Below are 26,637 nucleotides of genomic sequence, written 5' to 3' on the forward strand. Positions count from 1 at the left end.
GTAAGTGCTGATATATGTGTATTAACCCGTAGCATCCTATGGGCGGAAATAAAATATGATTGTTACTGCACGGACAAAGGTACAACACAAAACTAGTCCATCAATGTAAAGTGGTCCAGTTTTTACAAACTCGTACATTCGGTGGTCACTGATAAACAAATCATGGAAATTTAAGGGAAAAAAAACTACGACGCAAACGCATGAAAAGACGTATGACCCTAAAAAAGGCTAATATGATCTGAAAAGAACGGCCCGAATCATTTGAATCACACGATGTTAATTTTGAAATGTACGAGATAAACACGATAGAGTCACTTATTTTTGTCACAAAATACACAGCACAGAGGATCAAGAGATGTCGAATTGTGATCGGCTCGCAAATCAATCCGTGTTTCAAAAATAAATATACGAAATGTGAATAGTCAAAGCTTTCACCACAGAAGCAAGTTGTAAAAAGCTGGTGGCTTGTTTTGATTTTTTACTTAAACGTTGGTTTTGAAGCATTTGACTAACACGTTCCGCAATCTAGCAAGATAACTTCTTCCCGACGTTTATAGCTTTGCACAAATATCAAGAAATTTTTATGAAAAGATATATTGCTTTATAGAGTTTTCTCTGTACAGATGGACCAGTCCTTTTCAATAGTGATGCAGCGTCTCCAGACGTTAGATCTCTGTGAAAAAGGACTAGTTTGCTAGCTAGAAATGATGATGTAAAAAAGGCCCAGACAACACAGTAACTGTTTTTTACAATGATTCAACGTTTGCAGACGCTAAATCGATGTAAAAAGCGGTTGCTTTGATGTCTGAGGTAGGCTTAGAAGAGTTGCACAAATCATTCGAAATGCAATAAATTATAATCCAAGTAGTTTTTTTTATCGACCAGACAAAACTTTTGTGTTTGAAAAAGTTGTCGTTCTACGGAAAGTGAAACATTAATATATTCATACTGGGAAAAGTACATGAACAATCACACTGAAACAGAACTGTGTCATACACCATCATAATCGACAACAAAACGCGTTTTCAGTGTACCATAAGAAATGGCAAGCTAGAAAGGTGTCGGAAAAGTGCCTCAGAATATGCAGGCCATGCGAACGTGCACTTTCAAATTTGTTAAACTACTTGTCGATCTGTTAGTCGCCAAAATCGCTAGTATAAGTTGATAGTTTGAGTAGTGGTTAATAAAGTTTTTGTGTATGTTTTGTGTGATTTTATTTTGAGCTACTTTTACCATACAAATGATCGACTAAATTTTGGCACTTCTGTCAGAAATCCAAAAAGCGTCTGGCGGTAATAGGAAACTATTAATTTTTTGTCATTTTTTAAACGTATTATTAAGAGTTTTGCAGTGATTTGAGATTCAGTGTTGATCATACTTTGGCAATTTGGATTCTCAAAACTATCATTTCAAGGGAATATAAAGTAAATTTAGCTCACAGTTCAAAATCGAAATTTCATCGGCCTCCAGTTCGCACGTTAGCAAAGCCTGTGTAGAGATCGCTATGCTGCAGCCAACTGACAGCATTGTACTTTGATTGATGGCATAAAAACTATAGCTTCCAGGTGTGTTACAGGTTGTGAATCAAGCCGAAATCCTATCACTCGCATGTTTCTTCAACGTGTGAAGAATTCAGTTATTTATTTGACCACTTTTTTCACTTGTTCAAGCATCTGTGACTGCTGGAGAAACTGAAAAAATCGGTTAAAAATCGTATGAAGATGAAAAATTAACATATGCAATTTAATCGTTGTGTTTCAGCAAATTACCAAACAGCCACAGACCAGGAAGTCCAAGCTCTTACTTGCTTTTAAGAGCTACAGCTTAAGAGTAGCAAAATTAGTTATTTATACATTTTTTCAACATTTAATGGCATCACATAAACTTAAAAGTAACAGATTTTGTATTTCAGAAGGACAATATACTGTGTTTTTCGAGTGACTCGGAGAAAAGGATGCCCAATCCTAACCAATGGTTGCACAATGCACATCAATACAAGAAACACTTCCGCCTCAAGATCACATCAAAAAAACGGTACGTTAAGAAAAACCACAGACCAACAATCTCTCCTTGCACTATTGCGAGCTTTGAAACTAACATAATTCACAACATTTTTACTTTTTTTTAGTACAAAAGTCAAATTCCTGTACTTTTCACTTTGTGGTACTTAAATCCTTTTGCACCTAACAGGTGAGAGTAAAAAGTGAAAAGGTCATTCGATTACAGTAACAACAGTAAAAATACATTAAATCACAGCAGCACCAAGATATACATTGCGCAATCACGGTAGCTTCTTACTCAATCACTGCCCATTGTTGTAGAATAATCATCTATTCTTGCGTAATATAGTTGCTCGTCTGGAGGCTTTCCCTCCGATTAAAGATGTCCTGTCGTCTTCCTTTGTTGATCTTTCAGATGCCATCGGCGATAATGAAGAAAGTTCGTTTGAAAGAGCTGCACTTTTTGAGTTCACTCTCTTCATCCTGCTGGAGAAATTGCCATCATGGTTTATATTCTCGTTGTTTACGATGTTCTTACTGGACGAAGTCACTTTTATAGGTGATTCGTGAAAGTCAGGATCTTCTAACATGGTCGTGTGGTCCGATTTTCGACTGTTGTGGCGGACCGTGGGCACAGAGACAGACGTACGAGAGCTTGCTTTCACAAGAGGAGTTACTATTATGGACTTCTTTCCAGAGTTTACCAATGTTGGGAAAGAGTTACCAACAGCAGAGATGCCGTTGTTAGTCAAAGTGTTGCCATGAACGAACGTATTGGAATTGAGTTGTTCTGTACCTTTCCTTAAGGAATCGGCTGCTGCTGATGAAATAACTAAGCCAGATGATGAAGTGCTTGTAGACTGGGCGCTACTGGTTGGTTTATCGAGACTTGGTGACAGTTGGATAAAGCCTCGAGTGCTTCGTAACGGAGTGTGAAGACAGGATTCATTTGATGATGCAATAATAGCTTTATTAGTGTCCTGTCGCAATGTGGTAGCTTTTGATGACACATCTTCGTCGCTTTTCGGATGATCGGATACAGAGACACGAGCAAGGCCCATCCTGCCCAAAGAGCCCAGTCTGCCAACAACGACATGCTGAGTGTTGTTCAACGATGGGCTTATACGTCGACAATATAGCATATTTGCTGTCTGCCCGCCTAATGTACCGTAGAGCCTTGGCTGGGGCGATGGCGTGTCTGGGCCATGCATAGTTTGATTCCAATGGACTGTACCACCGGTTTTAAGTGCCGAAGTTGCTTGAGATGTCCTTGAAACAGTATCGGTTCGCCCGGACTTATCTGCGTTGTCTGGTTTCTTGCTGCTAATGTCTGCACTTGCGGCTGGTGGTATCACAATACGTGAAGTTTGGGACACAAAGGTTTGGTCTTTCAATGGCAGACTCACAGCAGACGATGCGAGAGGTTGCGTAGAAACTCGAGAAACAGCGACGTTGCTTGAACTGGTTTTAGTGACGTCAGAGACAGGTGTTTGAAGTATTTGCTTGGAAAGAGTTTTTGTGTTTAGTTGATTAGATGTGGACTGTAAAGAATATTCCACAGAAACTGCAGGATGGAGTGGAGTGGACGCTTTTGAAGTTTTCGCCACTGGTAAAATATGCGAGGCTGGACTGACGTCTAAGAAAAACAGAAACGCATTAAATTATGATTTAATGGCAAACATCGGTGTGACGATTACGTAACATAACGACTGGAAGTGTACAGAGACATTCATCTTGTCTGAGAATGTCTCTTACAGAGCTTAATGCTAACAGTTTCACATACTTTTATATAATAAAAGCTATGAACGACTGACGCTGGGTCACCAAAGTTAACAGTGTGAAGTCCGCTTACGCTTGATGCCAAACTGTTATTAACTCAGTGCCGTGAAATGAGGAGTTGAGAAACAGTCTTTGAAGTGTGTGATCAACCGCACATGCCGAGAGTTGAACCATCGTAGTTATTGCTCATCGTGAATTGCTTGGCAGACCTGGGAAGCTATCAATTGGGCATCGCTAAATTCACGCGTCACAGCGTTTACCAACCCAGATAGCAAAGTTCGTTATTTTTGCATTGATTCAACGTCTACAGACGTTGGACTGCGTCTGCAAATTCGATGTAAAATGACAGATTTTGCTGTCTGGAAACTGACTAGATAGGCCTTCGGTAGAGAGTTTGGCTTGTTGTGCCGTTTAAAGTCATAACATTCAAATCTCAAGATTTATTGTAAACACACTTTGTTTGTCATGTTACTTGGTTTTGGATGTTGATGATAGACAGGCTTATATAGTATTGTAGTTTAAAACAAAGAAATTTTATGTTTTAGTTGCATAAACCAACGTGACGAAAACGGTAAACTTTCTGGAATACAAGTCAGATGAAAAGTAATCGCAAAATCGGTCCTCAAGTTTTTAGACTGTTCGAGGTTAATACGCAGGCTTTTGACAAGTGCTTTGACAAGTGCTATACAACTCAAAATTCTCGTAGGAAGTAAAAAATCTACCACAACAAAACTATTACGATAAATCACTTATCATGTCAGTACAACCTGATCACTGATCAGTAGGGATGGGCTATTCAGAATAATTCACTATTCTAGAATTATTCCGGAATACTAAACCGAATCCAGAATCGAATCCAGAATACTGAATCCTATCAACTTCCAGGCTCCAGCAACACAAAAAGTAAAAAATTTCAGACACAAAAGCTACACAATCAAAGTAAATGTTTGTTGCAATGCAACACATTAAGGCATTCTAAATGACTTCCAGCCAAATGGGAGCAGTGTTGCCAGATGATGGAAGCCTCTTGGCAACAAAAAGTAACTAAAATTTTACCAGATATTTAAAACACCCTAAACAAGCCCGTAGCCAGCCGAGGGCCAGGGGGGGCATCGCCCCCCGCCCGGAAAAATTTCCGCCCCCCCCCCCCCTGGCAAAATCCCAACATTCTCGAGCAACAGCTATAGCAACATCATCGAGCAACATTCTCGATCAACAGCAATTATAATGATTTTGCCCAAAAAAAATTGTCGCCCCCCCCTAAAAAAAATTCCCCCCCCCCTTGCTCTGCGGTCTGGCTATGGCCCTGACCCTAAATAAAGCAATTTCGCATAAATACAAATAGTTTTTAAGACTTAAGACACTGCCATCATCCATATGCAGACCTCTTGCAAAACGTTTTCTATACGAGCAGGGATTATTTGCTAAAAAGTTTAAAAAAATTGAAAAAACTTTCTTGAAAAAAATTGAGTAGGAAAAATTTCACCAGATTTCACCAAAAAGTTATCTGGTTCCAAGGTCAAAAAGCTTGGCAAGAAAGACCTCTAAATTTCACCAGAATTTTTTAATTTGATATTCTATTTCCCCATCTGGCAACGCTGAACGGGAGCGCAGCTTAGTTTCCGTCAAGCCGCAGTCGAAAAGAATTGCTCGAAAGATGCTGAGGTGTTTCAGAGCCAACTCCTTTAGCAAGGGGCATCTGCTCAATGTTGTTACGCCCACCAGTCAAACTATCGCAGAGTCGCATACGCACGTGGATTGAAAAAAAGCATTGCACGATTGTGCATATTGTGTACAAAGCGTGAAGAAAATTGCGCGCTTAGTTTCTTTGGTTGCTCGTGCGAGCGAGTGACGTAGAGTTGCATGAGCCGTGCGCGCACAACGCGTGCACAATGTTTTTGAAAGTGCGGAACTGCGGATGGTGTCAGTGCAAAGAAAAAAGGGAGTAAACCACACTTTTTTTCAGTTCCCTGTCTCCAGCTGACAGCTCGCACAAGACTTATGTATACCTTTAAAACCGAATCTTATTACCCGGTTTTATTGCCGTTTTGGATTCGGATAGTTTAGGATCCGAATCCTTCTGGATTCGGTATTCTGAATTGCCCATCCCTACTGATCAGACATCGTGCTTACGCCGGCCGCTTGTAAAGCACGTGCTGTGTCGTGCACAAAACTAATAAATGATTTATTTCAACAGTTTTCTATGTCACCTTTAGGTTGCTTTGTCTTTACAGCTGCAGAAACAGCGACATGCCGACTTTGGTTGAAAGGTACCGAGTTGGTAGAAACGGGTGCTGAAAAATAAACTCAAAGTAATCCACTAATATTTGCACAAATTCTTAAATTTTTAACCTTCAACGCGTTTCGAATATTGAAACCTGTTAACGTGATAACAGATTTCAAATCTATATCTAACAACGCGGGAAAGGCAAAATCTCTAGCACAGTTAGTGGATGGAATAATTCCACGGCAACAACACTTCAACAATCGGAAAACTTCACTCTGCCAATCTCAGTAAACGGCCCTGCGTCAAGAGCCTCTACAAGTATGCGAAACTACCAGGAATAACCTTATCAAGGCTTGGTCAGTCCGAGGATAAAGATTCAAAAACCAAACCACATTAGTCGGGCAGAAAAACTTCTGCAGTTTGATTGCTGTCTTGTTCAAGCAAATTTTCAGAGGAATATTCTATTGGCAATTCCTTTGAAAAGATGATACTTTGCTAGACAAAGAATCAGCCAAGGAACAATATTCGAATAAGCTGAAGAATGAAGATACTATTACTATAGCGAAGTCGACTATTAAATTATGAAATTATGCTTAGACAAAATAGTTGTGCAAAAGCCTGCATTCAATGAATGCAAATCAGCAGTACATCCAAGGAACAGGATTGAAATTTCCAGTTTTCTTATTCATACTTTTCCAGAATTTCGATCAATTTGACTTCTAAACCACAAAAAACGCCTAAAAAGTTGCCACTTTGTCAGTACTTAGGCGACGAAATAATTTATAGAAATTAGACTGCCAATGCATGCATCACCATCGGCCAGACATAGTTTGCAGCAAGTAATTTACCAGCAGCTGTTTGGTTCCCGCCAAGAATCAGCAACTGCTGCGTGCTGTTGGACCCTGATAGCACAGCAGAGCCTCGGATTGGTATCACAGTGCCTACGTTGTTCGAGAAACCTTCCTGGGCTGGAATTGAGAAGGCTATTCCAAGGCCTTGGCCATTCCCCTGGACCGTCGTTTGGTTTCCTGACCGAACCACGGCGTGGATCGGGATTAAGACCATGCTTTGATTGGACATCTGGAAGAGTGCAACGTTTTGTGAAGGAAATATCTCGGTAAACGGAAAGCGGTCATCGACTGTGTTATCTTGTGTCTACAGGCCGGATATTATGTTGAGGTCCTAGATAACTCAGACGAAGAGGTATTAATACATCATCGTCATCGTCTAACAATTATGATATTGTGTGATCTTACGATACTGCTTCAAGGCATGTTTGCTCTAATATAGTGACAAAGCTTAGCGCTTAGCACAGCAGAGTTGTCTCGCAGCAAAAGCATCAGTGGTTTGACTACAGCAAAATCAAACTGCACTAGATTTTGTACCTCGTATAGTTATGACGCAAAACACTTCATTAAACTTGTAAAATTAACTTAACATACATGCTTTAAAAAATTTTACCACAAAATGCACATATTTTTTCAAGTATCTCTGTCAAAGTACTGTGAAAAAGTTAGGAAATTGTATTTGGTCCTTATTCACAGTCATTTTCATATTCTACTACATTTTAGCTTAGCCGTTCGGTAAAGATCGTTTTTAAAGTATTTTCTAACAAAAGAATTAAAAATGCATTAAACAACATAGCGAACACAAAATCAAGACAACATACAGAATTATTGATTTTCCCGGCTGAACAGACGATGTTTCCGGCCAACAATTTTGGCTGCATTCTCAATGGCGTGTTCACGGCATAAACTGGCTGAGCCACTTGAGGAGAAGACCTGCAGAAAACATGTTTCAATATACTTTCCCTTGAAAGGACTCAAAAAGTGAATATCGCACAGTAGGAAGTGAAAGAATTGTGACGTCATAAAAAGGTAGTTAAAGCAGCAGTATTAGGATTTGTCATCACATGCCTTATCACTCAAGACACAACAACACACCAAATCAGCTGACCTTGAGTTACAAGCTTGCCTTGGGTAAGTTGCTAAGTATATCTGCAGGTGCAAGTATAGCTAGCTTACTGTGATTAATATCTACTTCTAAAAGAGACAAAAATTGGTCTAAATTCTAAACTATGATACATCCAATCACGTTTCAAAATATTGTTAATATATTCTGTAACGTTTAAAATGTTAAAACGCTAAAGTTGTATTCAATCCAAGATGTTTCGCCTACCCGGTTGATGAAGACTTTTGCTGGTTTCTTGCTGTTTCAAAATCAATGGCAAAACTTGGTGATGACTTCGCTGTTAACCTTGTTGAAGTAGATTGCTTGGCTGCGTCAGTTGAGGGCGACCCAATAGCATGTAAGGTGGACAGGGCCTTGTAGTGGGACTTGACCTGGCTCTCGCTGAGGGAAGGAAGTATTTGTGTGATGGGGAGAGAGACAACGTTGTTTTGACGTTTTTTGGGACTCTTTTTCTTCGTTTTTTTGGCCGGTTTTTGACGTGGGTTGGTTTTGAACTCAAGATTACTGTGTTGCGAGGCGGGCTTCGTCGATGAAGATGCCCTTTGTTGTTTCCGTGGTATCGGATTGCGAGCGATAGACTGAATAGCCGAGTCGTCGATTGTGGAGTTGACAAGTGTTGAAAGCGAATTGATGGTGGATGCGGTTGGAAACTGAGAACATTGCGTTGAGAAATATGTGTCGTCACTCCATGACGTAGGTTGACAGACAGGAGCAGAAGTGGAGGGACCAAACCCAACCTTTTCAACGCCCTATGAAAACACTTCGGTAAGTGACTGAAACTTTTAAGTACCGTTGGCACTTGGTCACGCAAGTTTCCAGATGGAGCAACAGCCACCGTGGTCAGTTGCGTGGCAAAGTACTGCAAGGGTTTACACAACGCTCGAAAGGACGTCGGTTCGACATCTATAGAAAGCGTGAAGCTTTTTCGTCACAAGACACTTAATAACACGACTGAAGATGCACAAGAAGACTGAGTTCATTGTCTTTCCGACCAACTATCAAAAGCCAGGTAGTATAAGCCTAGATACGATTTGCAAACACAGCAATCAAGACGTTTTAAGAATTTCTACCTTAACTTGATGAAAAGCGTATTCCAGTAATTGATTGAGCGGATTTTCTGTATCAAAGCCATAAGTATAAAATTTCTATGTTGTGTAATAAAATTAGGAATTAATTTGCAAATACAGGTTAGCCTTTGTGATGCTTTTGAATTGAATACACGTGATCAACTATAACCCCTATTAATCATAACCTCGATCGGAAGAATAGCTGCTGTTCAGAACATACTGCAGTCTCGTTATAACAATTTTTTTATTTTTTGCTTCGTTTTTAACGCCTCGGGAGGTTGAATAGATGTAAAAACGAGCTTTTGCTCGAAGTTTAATAGGATACAATGAAAGAAGACCTCACCATCGATAGTTCTCGTGCCAGGTTGTTAGTAAAGTCATCCGCGTTAAAGTTCTGCTGATCGGTTGTGTTGATTGTGCGAAGTTTCGCGTTGTCGCTCTCGTCCTGCAAGCTCTGAATGACGCCTTCAAGTTCGTTCAAATCGTCCACAAACGAAGACTCGAGCGAAGAAGAGAGACTGACCAGACCAGCTGAAGTTGGCAAGAAAGCGATAAGAAAAAGGAACAAAATTAGGTCTTAGAGTTCCGGCTATAGACAACCACTCATGGTCTCACATACCATGGCAGTGTTGCCTACCATACACAAGTGAAAGAGGTGTACCAACACGTACAAGTCAAAATGGAGGAATGCAAAGATAAGTGTGCTTTGAGTATTCATTGTTATGATGAAAATGATCAAACCAGTGCTAGTTACAGTCGGGAAACTCATTACACTGCAACATCAACAATCTTTTGAAAATGCTGGTAGCAGGTTTCGCACGTTTTCTCGAGTCTTACGAAATTTTAACAGTGACATTTAAAACAAGCTTTAAAACTAAAAAAGGTTTCTAATAAAAAAGCTCTACCAGAAAGAACACTGTTATTAGAACGTACCGAGTGCAAAACAATAACCCAATCAATTACGTGTAAAATTTTATGAAAACATAGTCTTGCAACATTTTCAGTACGATTTACGGAGTTCAACAAATTTCTACAGTAAAACTAACATGTTTATTCATCATTTAGATGTACTTAATCGATAAAGTAACAAGCAGGTTTTATTTTGTACCCATTGTGGCAACATACAATACGTACACTGCAACATTACAGATGCAACACGACAGACAAGAGGAGGCAGCGAAGAAACATGTAGTCATCAAATCAGCTGCTCTTATTATTAGGGTAAGTGGTTAAGTGTCTTGCAGACGCAGGTGCGTGTTTTGGAGTGGTGTCGAAACGACGTTCTTTCGAGCATCGTGCAGACGTTCTCACCACTCGGCCTAGCCTAGCAGCTCAATTTGTATTTGAAAAAGCTTCATTACACCATGCCGTGACAGTTACGTGCAGCCTTGCCTATTTCTCATACTAGTGCATTCATCGACACAGCATAATGTAAAAGTTTAGTAAAATTTGATCGCAAATTGAAAAATGTATCAAAGTTCACCTGTAGATTCAAATCTGGCGTCTTTGCTCGTCTTGCTGTCATTTGATGTCCATTTCAGCGGTTCGACACCATCCGTAGATGAAGATGTGAGCATCGCATTAGACAACGTCAAATTACAAGAAGTCACACTTGAAGTGGCGGGCTCGGTTGAAGAAGAGCAGAACAAGGCAGACATGCAGGGTGTGCTTTCCTTAGAAGACGATGGTGTTTGTGAGCTTTCGGTGTTTGGTTTGTCATCTTCAGCACTTTGGCTCAACAAATCGTTTGCTATGGCGTCGTTGTTATCCATGGAAGCAGGAGAGAAAAACATACCGCTTTCGCTGAGCTCTTCGAAAGAAAGCTTATCCAAGTTGATTTTTCCAGGACAATCTGGGTCGCTTGCACCAGCTAACAACAAAGCGTTGTCCAAGACTTCGCCATTTTTGCCGTTAAATAAATCAAAGTCGGAAAACATGTCAGGTATGACATCGCTCAACAACTCAGATCCGTCAAGGTTAAACGCCTCAAAGATGCCGGAGTTGCTCTCTTCATCAATCGGAAGAGGTAGATTGCCGTTTACAGGTTGCAGTTGTGGGGAAAGTGGAGGATCACTGATGCCAAGAGACACAGAGTCAGCTTCAGCTAGTCCGTCGCAATCGTTAATGTCAATCAAACCAAGAGTGGTAGAGTCCAGTGGCAACATGGAAACTTGCTTGGAAGTAGTTTCCACGTCTACGATAGCATCGGTGGTGTTCATTTTTTCTGGTGAGACAAATTTCAAGTCTACTTTTGCCAACTTTGCAAGCGGTGTTTTTTTCTTTCGTTTCTTTTTCCTACTGAGCGGAGGTAGCTTAGTTTTCTTGCGTGGTCTCACAGTCGGGGGGTCAGGAAAGATGTCGGCCACCACCTTAGCGTTCGAGCTTAGCTTGTACAATTGCTGTTGGTCAGAATGCAAGATGTGGTCACGACAGTGGACGGCCAAAGGTAAAGCTAAGTTTTCACATCGGCAACCAGTTCTATCAGTTAAAGCACACCGGGAGGGCTTCACAGCACAAAATCCTCGTCTCTTGGTGCAGGTGATGGGTTTCGTTCCCAATCTGTTTAATACTTTTGTGGTCTCTTTCATGCTCGATCTTGCAGCGTCAATTAGTAGCCTTATCGATTTGTTTTCATTTTTACGCATCTTTTTCCACAATTTAGCACTTTTATTTAGGTGCCTACAATACATGTTTTCAATATTCGTTGTGGAAGTCACGATTAATGATTTCTCTGTTGCCTTTGACAACATGGGGTCATGAGAACAAGGCAGTTTCGTCGTATTTAGCAACATACTGGATTTATCTTGCAATTGTGAAGTTGATTTAAGAACATGATCAGCAAAGCTCAATAAATAATGTGGTGTACTTGATGGCTGACATGTTCTACAAGATTTCGATTTCAACTTAAGATGTTTCGTACTCTTTTGCTTTTTCGAAGAGGTCTGCAGCAAATTCTTGTGCAAAGTAACAGGGCAATTACAAACACCAAAGTCCTTGTCGTCACAAAACGGACCCAAGGGAAACAAAGACTGACTTTTTCTTCTGTTGTCAACACACTGCTGAACGTATGTTTTCAGTGGCTCGTTTAACGGTGTGTCTGAAAGCAGGTTTTCGTAAAAAATCGGTAATACTGGAATTTGTACTGAAGGAAATGACGCCTCTTTTTTATAGATCTTCTTCGAATTGACTCTGCTTTTTCCTACGCCCGAAGCTTTCATTTTAAATTTTTCCGATAACCTTTGGGTAGAAAAAGACTGTACACCCACTGAAGCGATTCTATCAACAGATGCCAATGCTTCTAGTACACGTTCATCCAACTGACTTGATGATAAATGTTGCAAGGGACTATTTCCGATTTCAATATTTTTCCTTGTTCTTTTTGAGTCAACAGGTGGCAGAAAAGAGTCATAGGGGTTTTTACGTTTTTGACTTTGTGTCGACAGCATTACGTTTTCACCGGTTAAAACCAAGCTGTTCGTTTTTTGTAATTCGGTTACCGGTCGATTCCGGTTTGAACCGGTCGAAGAGATAAAATCGGAAGTTTTTATTCCAGGCTGACCTTGACTGCTGCAAGCCCCAGCATAAACCCCGTGTGTTTGCGGCATTCTGGAGACGTTATTCTGAGCCAGGTTCACAATCTGCCCCTGAGCGTTCTTGGCGCTCGGAGCGGTTGCAACGACAAAGTTTAAAGATTTTAAAACCTCCATCTGCTGCTTTGGGGACAAACTATTGGCCTGGTTTTGATTGAGGAAGTCGAGAAAAGCTTGCAACACATCGCCATCCATTTGAACCGCCGTGTTGCTGGCGCCACGGGGCATCTGAATACAAATAAACAACGCAGTGAGAACATATTCTCTTGCGTGTAGTCTTCGTACTGTCATTTAGCCGCCAAAGCAGTGCAACAAGCTATACATACACCATTCCTCAACATTAAAAAATAGTGTATTTTTAAGAATTGTAAGAAAAAGAGGGAGTGTCTGTAGCCTACCTGCAAACATCTATCGGATTGGCCTATGATCCAAAAAAAGGTTCCACAAAGGATACAAGCTGACTCATACAAGTCAACAAGTGAAGATAAAAAATCAGTAACCTTTCAAGCACATGCAGCTTCCGACACACAGCGAAAATGACATGATCTCACAACACTTTTTTTATTTCAAGAAAAGAAGTGTCTTTCTTGAAATAATAAAGTGTTGTAACTGTAAAGTCAGGTCATCTTCGCTGTGTGTGAAGTTACATCACCTTGAGAAGTTGTTGATCTTTTTTATTTGCATTAGTTCAAAATCATCAATAAAAAATTGAATGTAATTCTTTACAGTCGGATTTTCACTCTGTCGTGTACAATCATCAGAAAAACAATGTCAGGGCTGCAAACGATACTCGGCCGAGAAAAGCGAATCAACACCCAGCTTGTAAAAGTTTTCAGTTTTAAAACGTCACAGCGCCTAGGTGACGTTAAAACCATGTAAAAACAACCAATGCTACCTTGGAAGTTGGAATACCGTTACATGGGGAGAGTGAGATATAAAAACATGATCATACTTGCGACAACACATGTAATAGGCAGATAAATAGCAACAAGTGATACTCACATTTCCGGTTGCTGCACTCGGGTTGCTGTTGGTACTTTTAAAAACTCCCTGTGTTCCAGCAGTTAGCTTACAGTGGTTGTTTTGCGCATACGAAAACTTCTGAGTTTTGCTTGAGGAAGCATTTACGACTTGAGCTGTTGTAGTGAGATAAGAGATTGGAAAAATGACGTTAGAAGGAACGGGCTGGGGGAAGGCTGGCGTGGATCCATCGGTGACACCAGCACTCGCAGGTATCACGTTGCTTTGAGACCTAAAAATGTGTACCAAAGTTGTTATTGAGATTGAAATTTGCTGATCATGCAAGCTGTGTGATTAGGTTGCTTGTGGAAATATTTGTATTAAGCTCAACGAGAAGACCATGCAGGCTTTAAGAAATACATAGTATCATTAGCTTGTATCAAACTAATATATTTGACAGTAGGATTCATCAATACATTAACGTATCTTATTTGACTAAGAGCATTTGTCCACTTTTGAACGTTGTTGTGCTGCTAAAAATAGATCGCTGGGTTTCCAGAACTAGCATATTCTTACACAAAATGAGAAAAAACGCCTACCGGTACTTGAAATTTTGCAACCATCTGACGACGTGGTGAAAACGTGCAATAAAATAAAACTAGCAAAACATTCTATATTAACATTGCGTGATTGGATTATTTGATTGGTACAGTATCATACAACAAGTCATGGACCAAGCACCATTCCATCTTGCAAAATCCGTTAGTTTTATAGAATCAACGTCTAATAAAATTTCAAAGTTATTTCTCTCTGCAGATGATGAATCCATGCAAAAAGAACAGATGTTGGTAGCTGGAATTACCTTATTAGCATATTAGCAATGCCGATGCCAGCATTGACCTGTCCCACCTTCATGCTCCGACTTTCAGCTGAAATTAACAAAACAATAATTGATCACAATTGCCAGAATTGCTGATGTAACGATAAAATGCTAGTTGTAAACAGGGTTGAGAAAAACCCGGGTTTTTTTAAAATAGCCCAACCCGCCCGGGTTTTTTTTAAAAAAATCCGTTTTTTTTTTGGGTTTTATTGTTTTTTTTTAAAAAAGGTGCAAAAAAAGGTAGATTCATGCTTATTTCACCTCAAAACTACTTTTTACGAATGAAGTGCCTTTCACTCACAGTACATGCTTGCATAACTCAATAAAATAATGCACTAGGGCTGTTGTTGCTTGAATGTTGCATCATCCATTAATTTCAAGATCAAGTTGGATGTTGCATCATCCACCGATTTCTATACCAAGTTGATGCTACCGTGGTAGAAATCACATTATTGCATCATCATTTGCTTTAGATTTGAAGGCAAGGAGCATTTATGCCATCATATTTAAACATTTTTTATCATTTACATATATATTATATATAGTAATGGATGAGCAATTGAGCGATTGCGTGGCCAATGGCCATTTAGGCAAATGCTCTGAAACAGCCATGCGTTAGAATCCAGAATCTGTAATTTTAATAGCCTCCTAAATTGCATTTCACATCATATATACAGACTACAGTAGAGTAGTACTTTCACCAGTTTAACTATAAGGCCTTCTTGCATAAATGAGTTTTAATGTAGTATACACAAAGTGGCATTACTTGATTTTTGTGTACTGTACAGTGTACAATATCCACTGCGTTTTCAGTTTATTCTTGGAAATTTACTTCACAATCACATCCTTAAGTCCTAATTTAAAGTTTGTTTTAAGTGCCTTGTAGTGTTTTTGTTCATTTTTTTAATTTTCTAATAAAAACTGGACAAATATGATGCTCTGGGTTTTTTTATGGGTTTTTTTGGGTTTTTTTTAAGTGTTTTTTTTTTTTGAAAAAACCCACCCGGGTTTTTTGGGTCGGGTAAAATACCGACAACCCTGGTTGTAAACAGTTGCATGAAACTGATCAACAATTAGCAAGAAAATACAGAACTTCTGCTTACAATGGACCACTCAACTTACATTGTTTTGAGTGATGGAAGAAAAAAGCTTATGTAATGATTTAGTTACAGGTATGCGTCTGCACATGTTTTACATTTGTTTTTATCCCAAACTGACAAAACAAACTAGGCGAGACAAAGTAGTGTTTTTGTTCAGGATTGAAAGTAACTTTTTTGCATTTATTTACACAAAACATGATCAAGTATGTCCTTTGAACCTTACCTGTAGTACGTTTAGTTTGTTCTGTGACAGAATATTGAGGTGGAACAAGAAGTGACTTTGCAGTAGTGTTAGTATTCCTGGTACAAACGAGATAGTAAGATCAACAGAATTTGTCAAAACTTATATATATTATATTATAATGTTAACTAAAGCTCTGACAATGAATGATTCAACATACAATGTGACAACAACCTTTCTCCACCAATCATAACAGGACACAAAAGTGCAGAAACACAAACTATCGAATTTAATGAGGCAGGTATGTTTGAAAGGACAATGTTAAAGTTAATGGTGTCCAAGTACGCTAAGTGCATTCTGTGCACAATTCTCACAACAAATAACAATCATACCAGTATACCACAAAAAAGTTTGCAATATCTAGTATTATATAGGTACAATGATAAGTAACGAAAAAAAATCAAGAGTACAAATTAAAGTTTGAACCTCACATAAGTACGTACTTCGAAAGGTTGATATTCAAATGCAATCTATGTTGAAACAACGCGTGAAACAAGCTTTAAAAGTTATTTTGACAACTGTAACACCCACTGCACAATCCATATGTACAAGGCCCTGGTACAAGGGCTTATCCATTAGTTCATTAAAGCGACAGTAAAAACTGGCATAAAAATAGGCTATGCACTTTGCGAAGTTGAGTAGTCACTAGTCAAGTTTATATTATATAGGATAGGGCATATGCAAGTTTTATACTACTAGCCTACAAACAGTAAAATCTAGGTAACTAAGTGTATGAGAGTGCAGCAGTAGCTTTCAATTATTTCTTTGTGGCACCCCAACTTCAAAAATTCTAACATGCGGTCTCCTAATCAAAAAGGGACATCTTCAACCATACTGCAAGTTTATGGACATGTCGTACGAAACATCACAAAGACAACTATTTCATCCTACTAAAATTCAAGTATAAAAATCGAACTAATTTATTGAAAACATTATCTTTAGAAGAACTAACAAAATGTAATAAATTCTTTGAAAGCTTGTAATAAACCAACCACACCAGGCATATTATTGAGGCATAACATTGCAGTATACCATGATAATACTAACCTTGTCTGCATTGAAAAACCTGTATTAACAGTATTGTGGCGAAGGTAAGGTTGAGGGGTAGATGCTTCAATTGGCCGAGCTAACTCCAAATGGTTGCGGCAATAGCTGAACATGTGCAGTCAGTTAACAGAGTATTAAATCACCTGAATGCTATAAACCAGTGCTTTTTAACCTTTAAAACAACAGCACCTACTATTTCATATGCAAATTCTTCATCCACACAAACCAAAAATAGTAAGTTTGGGGCTATTTGTTTTCCCTATTTGTGAAACAACAATGAAAGAGTTTTAATCAATTGTTAAATCAATAGCTTAATTCGCAATGGATTGATTTGAATTCAACTCTGCTTTGCTTCACTCTTACTGCTCTTAAGTTTTAAGCACTTTGAGATACGTGGGGAAAAAGTAGTTTTACTACCTGCAACAACGATTATAATAATTTTCGTTAATGCTGTCTAATAAAGCAAAATTTTTCTCATTAAAAAAAAAATAGCATTTATATTATATTATTTAATTATCCAAGTATATCAATAACTCGTTTGCGGGTCATTCCATATCAACTCAGCCACCCATGTATATTATGTATATCAGTCCTCGAAATTAGCGGCGGCACTCGGCAATTGCCGTGGTAAATGCCGCCGTAAACGTCATAATGGCCATTCTGCTACGGCAATAAAAATGCCGCCGCAAAATGAGCACTTAATTAGGACAAAAATTGTTCAAAATTTCTTCCTGTGTTATTTACTCGCAGCGGGAGTTTAATCAGCAGAAACATCGTACCAAGACCTCACCTCGGACCACTTTACTTGCTGCGAACACTCACGCAGTCTTCAAAAATATTATATTTTATAGCATATTTTTACTAGGCAAAAACTTTGCCAAGGCCAAACGGCAAAAGTTGAAATTGCGTCGGCAATTGCTGTGAACGTTTATTACGACAAAACTGTACCAAAACATGTAAAACGAGAAAGGAAAAATATACTAGAGTAGTCGATCACGACCGCATCGTTTGATTTGTTGTGATGTAATAATACTAAAAGTAGCGATAAAGCGAGCAACGCAATACGCACGCTGTTGCGTTAATTCACGTCAAATAACTCAGGGGGAAAGTAAGTTAATTTTGGGTTGATTCAACGTTCGAGTCAGCACAAATCGATATAATTTTCCAGGCTGGTTATATTGCGCACCCAGACAGCAAAACCATAATTTCTACATGGATTCAACGTCTACAGACGCAAAATCAATGCAAAAATAACGAATTTTGCTGCCTGGGTAACAACAATGCCCAAGAAGAAATTTACGTTTGTTTTTCGACATCTAGCGACGTTGAACCATCATAAAATAACGTTAATTGCTCAAACAGGTACCGGTAACAAATTATTAGCTCCCTGCGAGAAGATTGGCTCGATTTACGTATACACTCACATAATTTCGGCACAATTGGGATACTGCGTGCGAGCAACACAAAGTCTGTTGGATAAAGAACTAGTTAGAATAGGAATCATCAGATGCTATATCGGAGGATGAGGTTGTCGCGTCGTCACTGGAATACTTGAAGACGCAAAACTGCCCGTTCGTACACGCGCGATGCCATATAATCGGAAGCATTATTTTACTGCCGAAGAACCATTTATCCAATTTTGTTCTACTTTTTCAACTTGACCCCGTAGCTTTTCTAATTCCGATTTGTTTCCGTCATAAAATTGTTTATAAATTTTGCAAAATACCACACTAACTTTTCCTTCTGTTCCCTCTGTTTAATAACCTATAGCCGGTAAATTCCACTTTTTAACTGTATCTTCTTTCACGATGATTTATATTCGCAACGACACCGGTAAACAATAAGCATTCGATGAAAGAGTAACTTTTTCGTAACAATTAAGCCAGTATTTACAAGGTTGCAAACTTTTTACAGTTCACAAGAGCATTGTCAGCGCATAAAATAGCTTGTGTGATGCTCTCCGCTACCACCTTATGGAACACGAAAAATAAGCGCATACAATTTCGTTTGTTTAAACTTTAAAGCATACGGCATTTGCCGCCGCAATCCAAGGTTTGCTGATTTGGCGACGGCAATGTTTTTGCCGTCGTAGATGGAAGCTAATTTCGAGGGCTGGTATATAATATATGGCACCCCTCAGATTTTGCTGAAAAGTTGTGATAATATGCCTTAGGCTACCAAACGAAAGAATCCTAAGTTTTAGATCAATATCTCAAACGGTTTTCCTATGGCGGCCATTTGAATTTCGGGCGCTACCCTCATGTTTGACTTGGGGGTGGTAGCAAATAGCAATTTCAGAGCCCCATAACTTTTATTGTAATTGTGGTAGAAAACTAAAAATTGCTGTGCTAGTTCATTATAAACTATATGTACAGTTGTACACTTAAATAGTAAAAACAACATCTTTTGTCTTGATGCATAAGTGTTAGGTGGGTCATCAAAATCCTGTTTCTATGCCCCGTAGGCCGTATATTATAAGTGTTTTTTTTTCAATTTGTAAATGCTTCTACTACCCAAACCAATCAAAAGATTTTTCTAAAACATAATTATTTGTAATATTTGGAAACTTTTCTTTTGCCAACTTGAATCATTAATCACTTGGACTAAAGTCGCCAACTTGTTGCAAAACACAAGCCACAAATTTGTCTCAAGATTCTGAATCAAATAGTGATGGAACAACCTCTGGTTCCGTCTAAACTCCTGCCACTTTTTTTAACTCCAGCTCCGGGCCGGAAGTGATAGTAGCTCCGGCCAGGAGGTGTGTGTGTTCAAGCTGTATACATGGCTGTGGTCAAGTTCATGACCTTGGATTAATGTAATTTTATGTTTCATTGTGGTAGTATAGTAATGTAAGAATACACAATGTTAGCTGTAACATTGGTCTTAAAGTGCCTCTGACAGGTAAATAAATTCGCTAAATTTACCTAAGATACCAAAAAGATGACACTAACAAACTTCCCTGATCAACAAATCGTAAAAAATATCAACAGGCTACTAAGTTACACGCTTGCAAACTTTCGTTGACATCGGCGAATCTGGCACTCATTCAATTGCGAAAATAAAAACGGCAACACCGCTGTGACGTCACAGTAAGCGGGAAGGATACATTCTTTCTCTGTGATGACTTGGTAAAGTATGGTACGGCTACAGCAAAACGTGAATGTGTGGGGCTCTGTTGGTCTAAAGCATGTGCAAATTAAGAATTACCAAAATGAAAAAGTGAACTTATTATTACTATCAGGTTTCGATCAAATAGGTTGAGTTTACTTTTATCAAACAGCATCTCAATTCAATTGAAATTGCAGTTTCATAGGGCTACAATTTTCATACTTTTTTATTTGTCCTAATCTGGCTATAGCCATTTGCAGTGTAACAACAGTATCTCACAAACAGTACCTATAATTTATGGTTGAGGCAATGCCTACAAATTGCTGTTTATGTTACATTGTCAGTGACAAAGACCGTGTGCTTTCTTTGCCCACTTTCCCACAAAACAAGGTACTGAGCAGAAAATGGTCAAAGCTTTCTTCAAGTGTTCGAAAGTGGGATGGGCCATACAAAAATAGTCGTATATGTTCACTTCACTGAAGAAGATTTTGTTAATACCACTCAAGTAAAAATGCATACAGGCATGTGTTGGAGTGTATACTACAAGGTGATGCTCTCGGAAGCAACAATCGGATTGTGATGCCGTCATGCATTGTTTGGAGAATCAGAAACAATTTTCCAGATCCAGATGGCCGTTACACAGGATTTCAATGGCCAACTGAAGGCACATTATGAGAGAGAGAAAACTTTTATTTATTTTTGAATAGTGATGATGAATTAAATATGAATGATGATTCGTACGATTTTTTCATTTTTCACTTCAAGTATATTTTAGGTTTTGTAGGAACGTATCCAGTACAGTTTTATTAAACTGCAAAAAACAATAAATCTTCAAAAAAAGCAACCGCTTGTACCAACTCCGACCAAACTGTGATCCACCAATTACATCTAAGAAGCGTTGGTTTCATCCGTTGCTAACGACGTCCACTTAGGATGACGTAATACCACCAAAGTCGTCCCAGAGCAGTGAAATATGGAGTTTCACCTGTGGTGGCGCTGCGGAGCATTCGTTTTATTAAATTACGCCCTAACCAGTCGAGCTACGAGGTTAAGATTAAAAAGTTTGCTAAGTGTAATTCTGCGCTAGGAAATGCTTTAAAAAGTTACTATACTTGGATCCAACCTGTCAGGGGCACTTTAAATGTACAATTGTACTGTACAGGTAAGATTGAAAATGGGTCCAAGGAAGTTCATAAAAATCTTTAATACCTTAAAAACAATAACATACAGGGTCATCAATAATTAACGTTACAACTTTAAACAACTGTATTTAACATCAATATTTAGCATTTACCATGTTAATAAATTGAATATTTCTTGATTTTATATTTTCAGGCCGAAATTTTATAGGCCCTGATTGAAAATTTGAATAAAAGAATAGCTATTGTAGAGCTCTTCAAATCGGGCAAGTCAAGGAGTGATAATTGCAAGAACTTAAAAATTAACAGAATGTTGGTCTGAAGAACTCTCAAAAGGTACAAAGAAACTGGAAATGTCAAAAATCGACCTGGCCAAGGTTGCCCTCGAAGTGCCAGAACTTTAAAATTGGTAAAAAGCAACCAGAGAAAAGGTGCGAGGAAATCCCACGAAATCCAATTCAAAAACTGGCAAAGGAGGCAAACGTGGTCTATGGAACCATGTTCACAGTTCTCAAGAAGGTTTGAAGATGAGCCCATTCAAACACATGAAGAAACAGTTGCTACATGCCAATACCATTCAAAAACGTCTCTCCAGAGCCAGAATTCTGCTCTCACGCATTGAAGGAGGCACGCTGCCAAACCTTGTGTTCAGCGGTGACAAGGGGCGGCATCAGTGATGGTGTGGGCCGCAGTCAATGAATCAGAAAGTAGTCCATTGATTTTTGTGGACCAAGGAGTGAAATTGAACCAAGAAAACTAAGTATATATCATACCGTACCGAAAGGATATTCTGGACGGTTCACTGTTGCCTTGGGCAAAGAAACACTTTAAAAAACGTAATTGGTCATTCCAACAAGAGACTGCCTCTTCAAGTGGAGCTAAGAGAACGCAAAACTGGCTTTCAGCCGAAGTGTCGTTCTTCATTTCCAAGGAAGAATGGCTTCCTTCATCCCCAGACCTGAACCCCCCAGACTTTGGCATCTGGTCTTACCTGGACAGCAAGGTTTTGACTAAACACCACCAAAGTTTGGAAGAGCTGAAGGCTAGTCTGAAGAAAGAATCAACCAAAATACCTCAAAGAGTTATTCATGACTCTTGCAGGTCCTTTTCAAAGCGTCTCCGACTTGTTATGGACGAAAATGGCGGACACATTGAGTAAAACTTGTTTTTTCTAAATATTTATATACATTGACAATAATAGTACCGTATGTTTATTACTGGTACCGTACTCAAAATGTGTCTACCATTTATTAAATACAGTTGTTTGAAATTGTAGCATTAATTATTGATGACCCTGTAACTGTATATATACTACATCAACTAGATAGAAAACATAGCCAAATTTGAAATCTACCCAAATGCTTACTCTTAAATGAACCCTTTTCAAGGACCTTATCAAACACTTCTAAGAAAAATGCACCATTTCTAACAAATACGAGCCGGTGTCTCTTCAAGAACTTCCGGGGCCACTTGGAATGGTTACAACCTTTAAAATAATCCAGAGTCCAAAAATACCCTCAGGACCAAACTGTCAACACTACTGCCATCAACCGCTTGGTTAAAACATTGATTATATGAGGTGGATAATAATATTAAGGCCGCAAGCGTCGGCCTCCGGTCTAAGTTGACATTCTCTGGCCAGTACATCCTGCGTGAACAAGTCTTTTAGGCGCAGACAGTTAGGCGCCGGTTAAATAGGCGCGCACACCGTGGCGTCTGGATATTTAGGTGCGGAGCACTGTGGTGCCTGGTCATTTAGGTGCTATTCCTAGTAAAGTCTGCAGATTGTATCAGCTTGGCAGGTAGAACAATGCTTTTCACACAAAATGTTATATTGAACAGAAAAATACTACTATCCCAATTCCTAGAGAAAAAAAAAAGAAACTGGCAATCCTGTAATGGAGTCAACTACATGACAAGACTAAATCAACATGAAAAAATCAAAGACATTTCAGGCTATTGTCAATTACAATACGACTTGATTGAATTATTGCATAAAGCAAAATCTAAAAACCATGAACCATTTTCTTCCGCCTCATCTGCAACCCATAATCCCATATATATATGTCATCCGTATTACAACTTTTTACTATCCCATGCATTGCATCCTATGGATTGAACAACACGGCTATATCCCAAACAGCCAACAAAATTTAACTTTGTCAGTATACACATGAAAATATTTGTGAAAATAGTTGAAATTCACAGAACATTGACATTTAACAGTGTATAATATTACATATCCATTATCTACACCAGAAAGAGTAAAAGCTTTTCAAGCAACACCCCAGGTTAAATTTATAATTATATACTGTATATATAATATACATTTTAGGTCGTCACTAGAACGTCGGCTCACTGTAATCAAAACTAGTTCGGTTTTTAAAAATTTGGTATCAAGTCTCAAAAACAATGCTTCTGTAAGGACAGAACAAAATTTTAATAGATTGGTAATTTTTTATCTGACAATGTTATTAATGTATAGGTAATAACAAAGCTTAAAGTGGCTTCTTTAGCATCACACGTTTTAAATAAACTACTGTATTTCAGAAAACTTTAATGCTTCTTCCAGTTGAGTTTCAAAGAAACCATCTCTTGCCTGATAACAATCCTATGTCGTAATTACCTTTTGTCAATCCCGCAAGTTGCAGCAGCTAGATTTGTACATCGACTGTTGTCATATTGTGATATAAAAGAACATAACATCGCTCTGTGAAATGATCCACCACTTGTGCCATGATAAGGCACACAGTCTGCCAGTTCAGACAGCAGCACTGGCTGTCCTCCATGGTTCAACACAGAGTTCTGAATTAAGAAACACAATAAACTATTAACACTGTAACAAGTTAAAATCATACAGTAAGACTACATTCGTATGTTAATGATGTATAGTTAGTTTAGACCAGTGGTTCTCAACCGAGGTCCGCAGACCCCAAAGGGTCTATGACTCGATTTCAAGGGGTCCATGAAAATTTCCGAGTTTTCAGCATGATTGATATATACATTACATAATTTAAAAATTGTTTGTGCTTTGTTAATGTATATATTGGGTCTGCTACTATTCGGCGAGTTCGATTCGGCGGGTCCAATTCGGCTAGTCCGATTCGGCGAGAGCCCTTTTCGGCGAGTTCCCTATTTGGCAATGTTTTGAATTTTTTTTTAAATTATCAGGTACCGTAGCCTAATTATCATTGCCGCTTTTACATCGTTTTAACGATGCTAAACGTTAAAATAAGACCCTAACCCCCAACCCTAACCTCTAACCCCCAACCCTAACACCTTACCCCTAACTTCTAACCCCAACCCCTAACCCTAAAATGGCAATGATAATTAGGCTACGGTACCCAATAATTTAAAAGAAAAATTCAAAAAATCGCCGAATAGGGAACTCGCCGAAAAGGGCTCTCGCCGAATAGGGCACTCGCCGAATCGGACTAGCCAAATTGGACTCGCCGAATCGGACTTGCCGAAACGGGCCATTCCGGTATATATTAGCCTACAGTGATTCTCAAACTGTAAGTCGCAACGCACTGGTGCGTCGTTTGAAATTGCAAAGGACATGGCACAAAGGTTTGGTTTCTTAACTAAAAATATCATAAATGACTTATATATATAAACCTTTTTAATAAGGCTATGTTGGCTTCTAAGGGTCTGCTACTATTCGGTGAGTCCGATTCGGTGAGTCTGATTTGGTGAGTTCCTAACCCCTAACCCTAAAACGGCAATGATAATTAGGCTATGGTACCCATCATAATCATCATAATCCATCGTCGGTTTGTTCCCCACTAGTGGGGGTGGCCGATTGTTTCCGCACAGCAATTGTCCTAATCTCTTTTCTTCATTTCACCCTGTCCCTTGCATCTTCCTCCTTCAGTCTGACTTTTTTTAACTCATCCTTCACTTGTTGATGATAATTATTAAAATAATTAAAAAAAAAAAATTTAAAAAATCACTGAATAGGGATCGGACTCACTAAATTGGACTCACCGAAACGGGCCATTCCGTTGGCTTATTGGCTATGTTCAACTTAAATCTTTTGAGACAGCAGATTGTTCATCAATGATTAGCATAGAAATGCAAACGTTAGTCAGCAGTCTATCACAACTCACAGTTTTGCAATGGCTACGATTATTACTAATTACTATTGATTACAAATAAAAAAGGGAGAAATTCTTTGTAACGGTGGCAAGTATTCTATTAATTTTTGATAAAATTTATAGAAAAACATCATTTGAGCATATAGATTGCTGATGTTTGATTCTGTGTGCCAACAAATAGTAGCTAGCTGATAACATAATTTCGTCAATCTCATCAATCGTCAAGTGCGTTGCGCATTCAGCAAATTCTTCTAAGTATGTTGCTTTGAAACTTATGAAACATATGATTCCATGAGGAGACACGATATACTAAAATTAAATACATATAAGTTTTTAGGGGTCCATGACCGCTTTGAAGGCACCAAAAGGGGTAGGCCTACACCAAGACAAAAGGTTGAGAACCACTGGTCTAGACTATAGACAAGACTGTATAACCATTAACCAAACACACCAATAAGCGTTTCACAGCTACCCGATGCCGGAATGGCTCGTTTCGGTGAGTCCGATCCCTAACAGGGGATTTTTTCAATTTTTTTTTAAATTATCGGGTACCGTAGCCTAATTATTATTGCCCTTTTAGGGTTAGGGGTTTGGGGTTAGAGGTTAGGAACTCACCGAATCGGACTCACCAAATAGTAGCAGACCCACCTGATGCAGTGCTGCATATTGCTGCCACCAATATACATTATACATTACAAGGATGAAAAAGTTCCATGTCCAGCAAGACAGAACACATAACTGGTAACTGCATTTTCTGATGGTTTATAAAAGTATTCTAAATTTCAAATTGCTCGACAATACATTAACTTACAATTCATTGTGAAACAATAAAAGCTGAAGGCCAAATAATAGTTTCAAAACTTCCCTAGTTTTTATTATGGTTGAATTTAAAAGAATCATGGCCAATCAAAAGCTGCCCAAACTGTGAAGCTACCCAAAAAGATCTGCACAAAAAGCTAATGATCGTGAAGAATAATATAGGATAGGCTATACATAAAACCCTCAACATAACAATGATGAAACAAACAATAGCCTGGTAAGTTGTAAACAACACTTCTGTAAACTTACAGGTGACTTCGAAGGACTGGAGAATACAACTCGGCTGGAAGATAGAGCCCCAGGTTGATGACAATGAGAGGATAACGGAACAGAAATATGTTCATCGAGATCACTTGCTTCTCCAAATAATCCATTTAAAGATATTGAAACTTTACTTTTGATTGGGGAGTTTGTACCAACTGCAGAGGACATCCCTGCACAGACAATTTAAACATTGTTGATACAACACAAGTACTAGTTGCAGTATCCAGCTAGGGCTAGGCTAATGCGGCTTATGCCATTATGCCAAGTGGTTGAACACAGTGTATCATGAAAATAAAACTAACCTTCATAATTTGTCATCAGTTTAAATGAAGCAAACACACCAACCAT

The 26,637-nt window shown here is 38.8% G+C and overlaps 1 protein-coding gene across 1 annotated transcript; it reads right to left on the minus strand.

Annotated features, from left to right (window-relative positions):
• Window positions 1–26,637, minus strand: LOC145766712 (uncharacterized). The gene is made up of 14 exons (XM_082578420.1): window positions 26,592–26,637; window positions 26,275–26,459; window positions 23,736–23,914; window positions 16,863–16,967; window positions 15,798–15,874; window positions 14,457–14,523; window positions 13,637–13,886; window positions 10,528–12,862; window positions 9,388–9,575; window positions 8,185–8,726; window positions 7,676–7,787; window positions 6,855–7,086; window positions 5,990–6,073; window positions 1–3,636 (listed from the first exon to the last, which is right to left on the minus strand). The coding sequence occupies exons 1-14, from the start codon at window positions 26,635–26,637 to the stop codon at window positions 2,327–2,329; spliced, it is 5,712 nt and encodes a 1,903-aa protein (XP_082434546.1). The 3' UTR covers window positions 1–2,326.

This window comes from Aplidium turbinatum, chromosome 3 (genome assembly GCF_918807975.1).
Source record: "Aplidium turbinatum chromosome 3, kaAplTurb1.1, whole genome shotgun sequence".
Classification (NCBI taxonomy): Eukaryota; Metazoa; Chordata; class Ascidiacea; order Aplousobranchia; family Polyclinidae; genus Aplidium; species Aplidium turbinatum.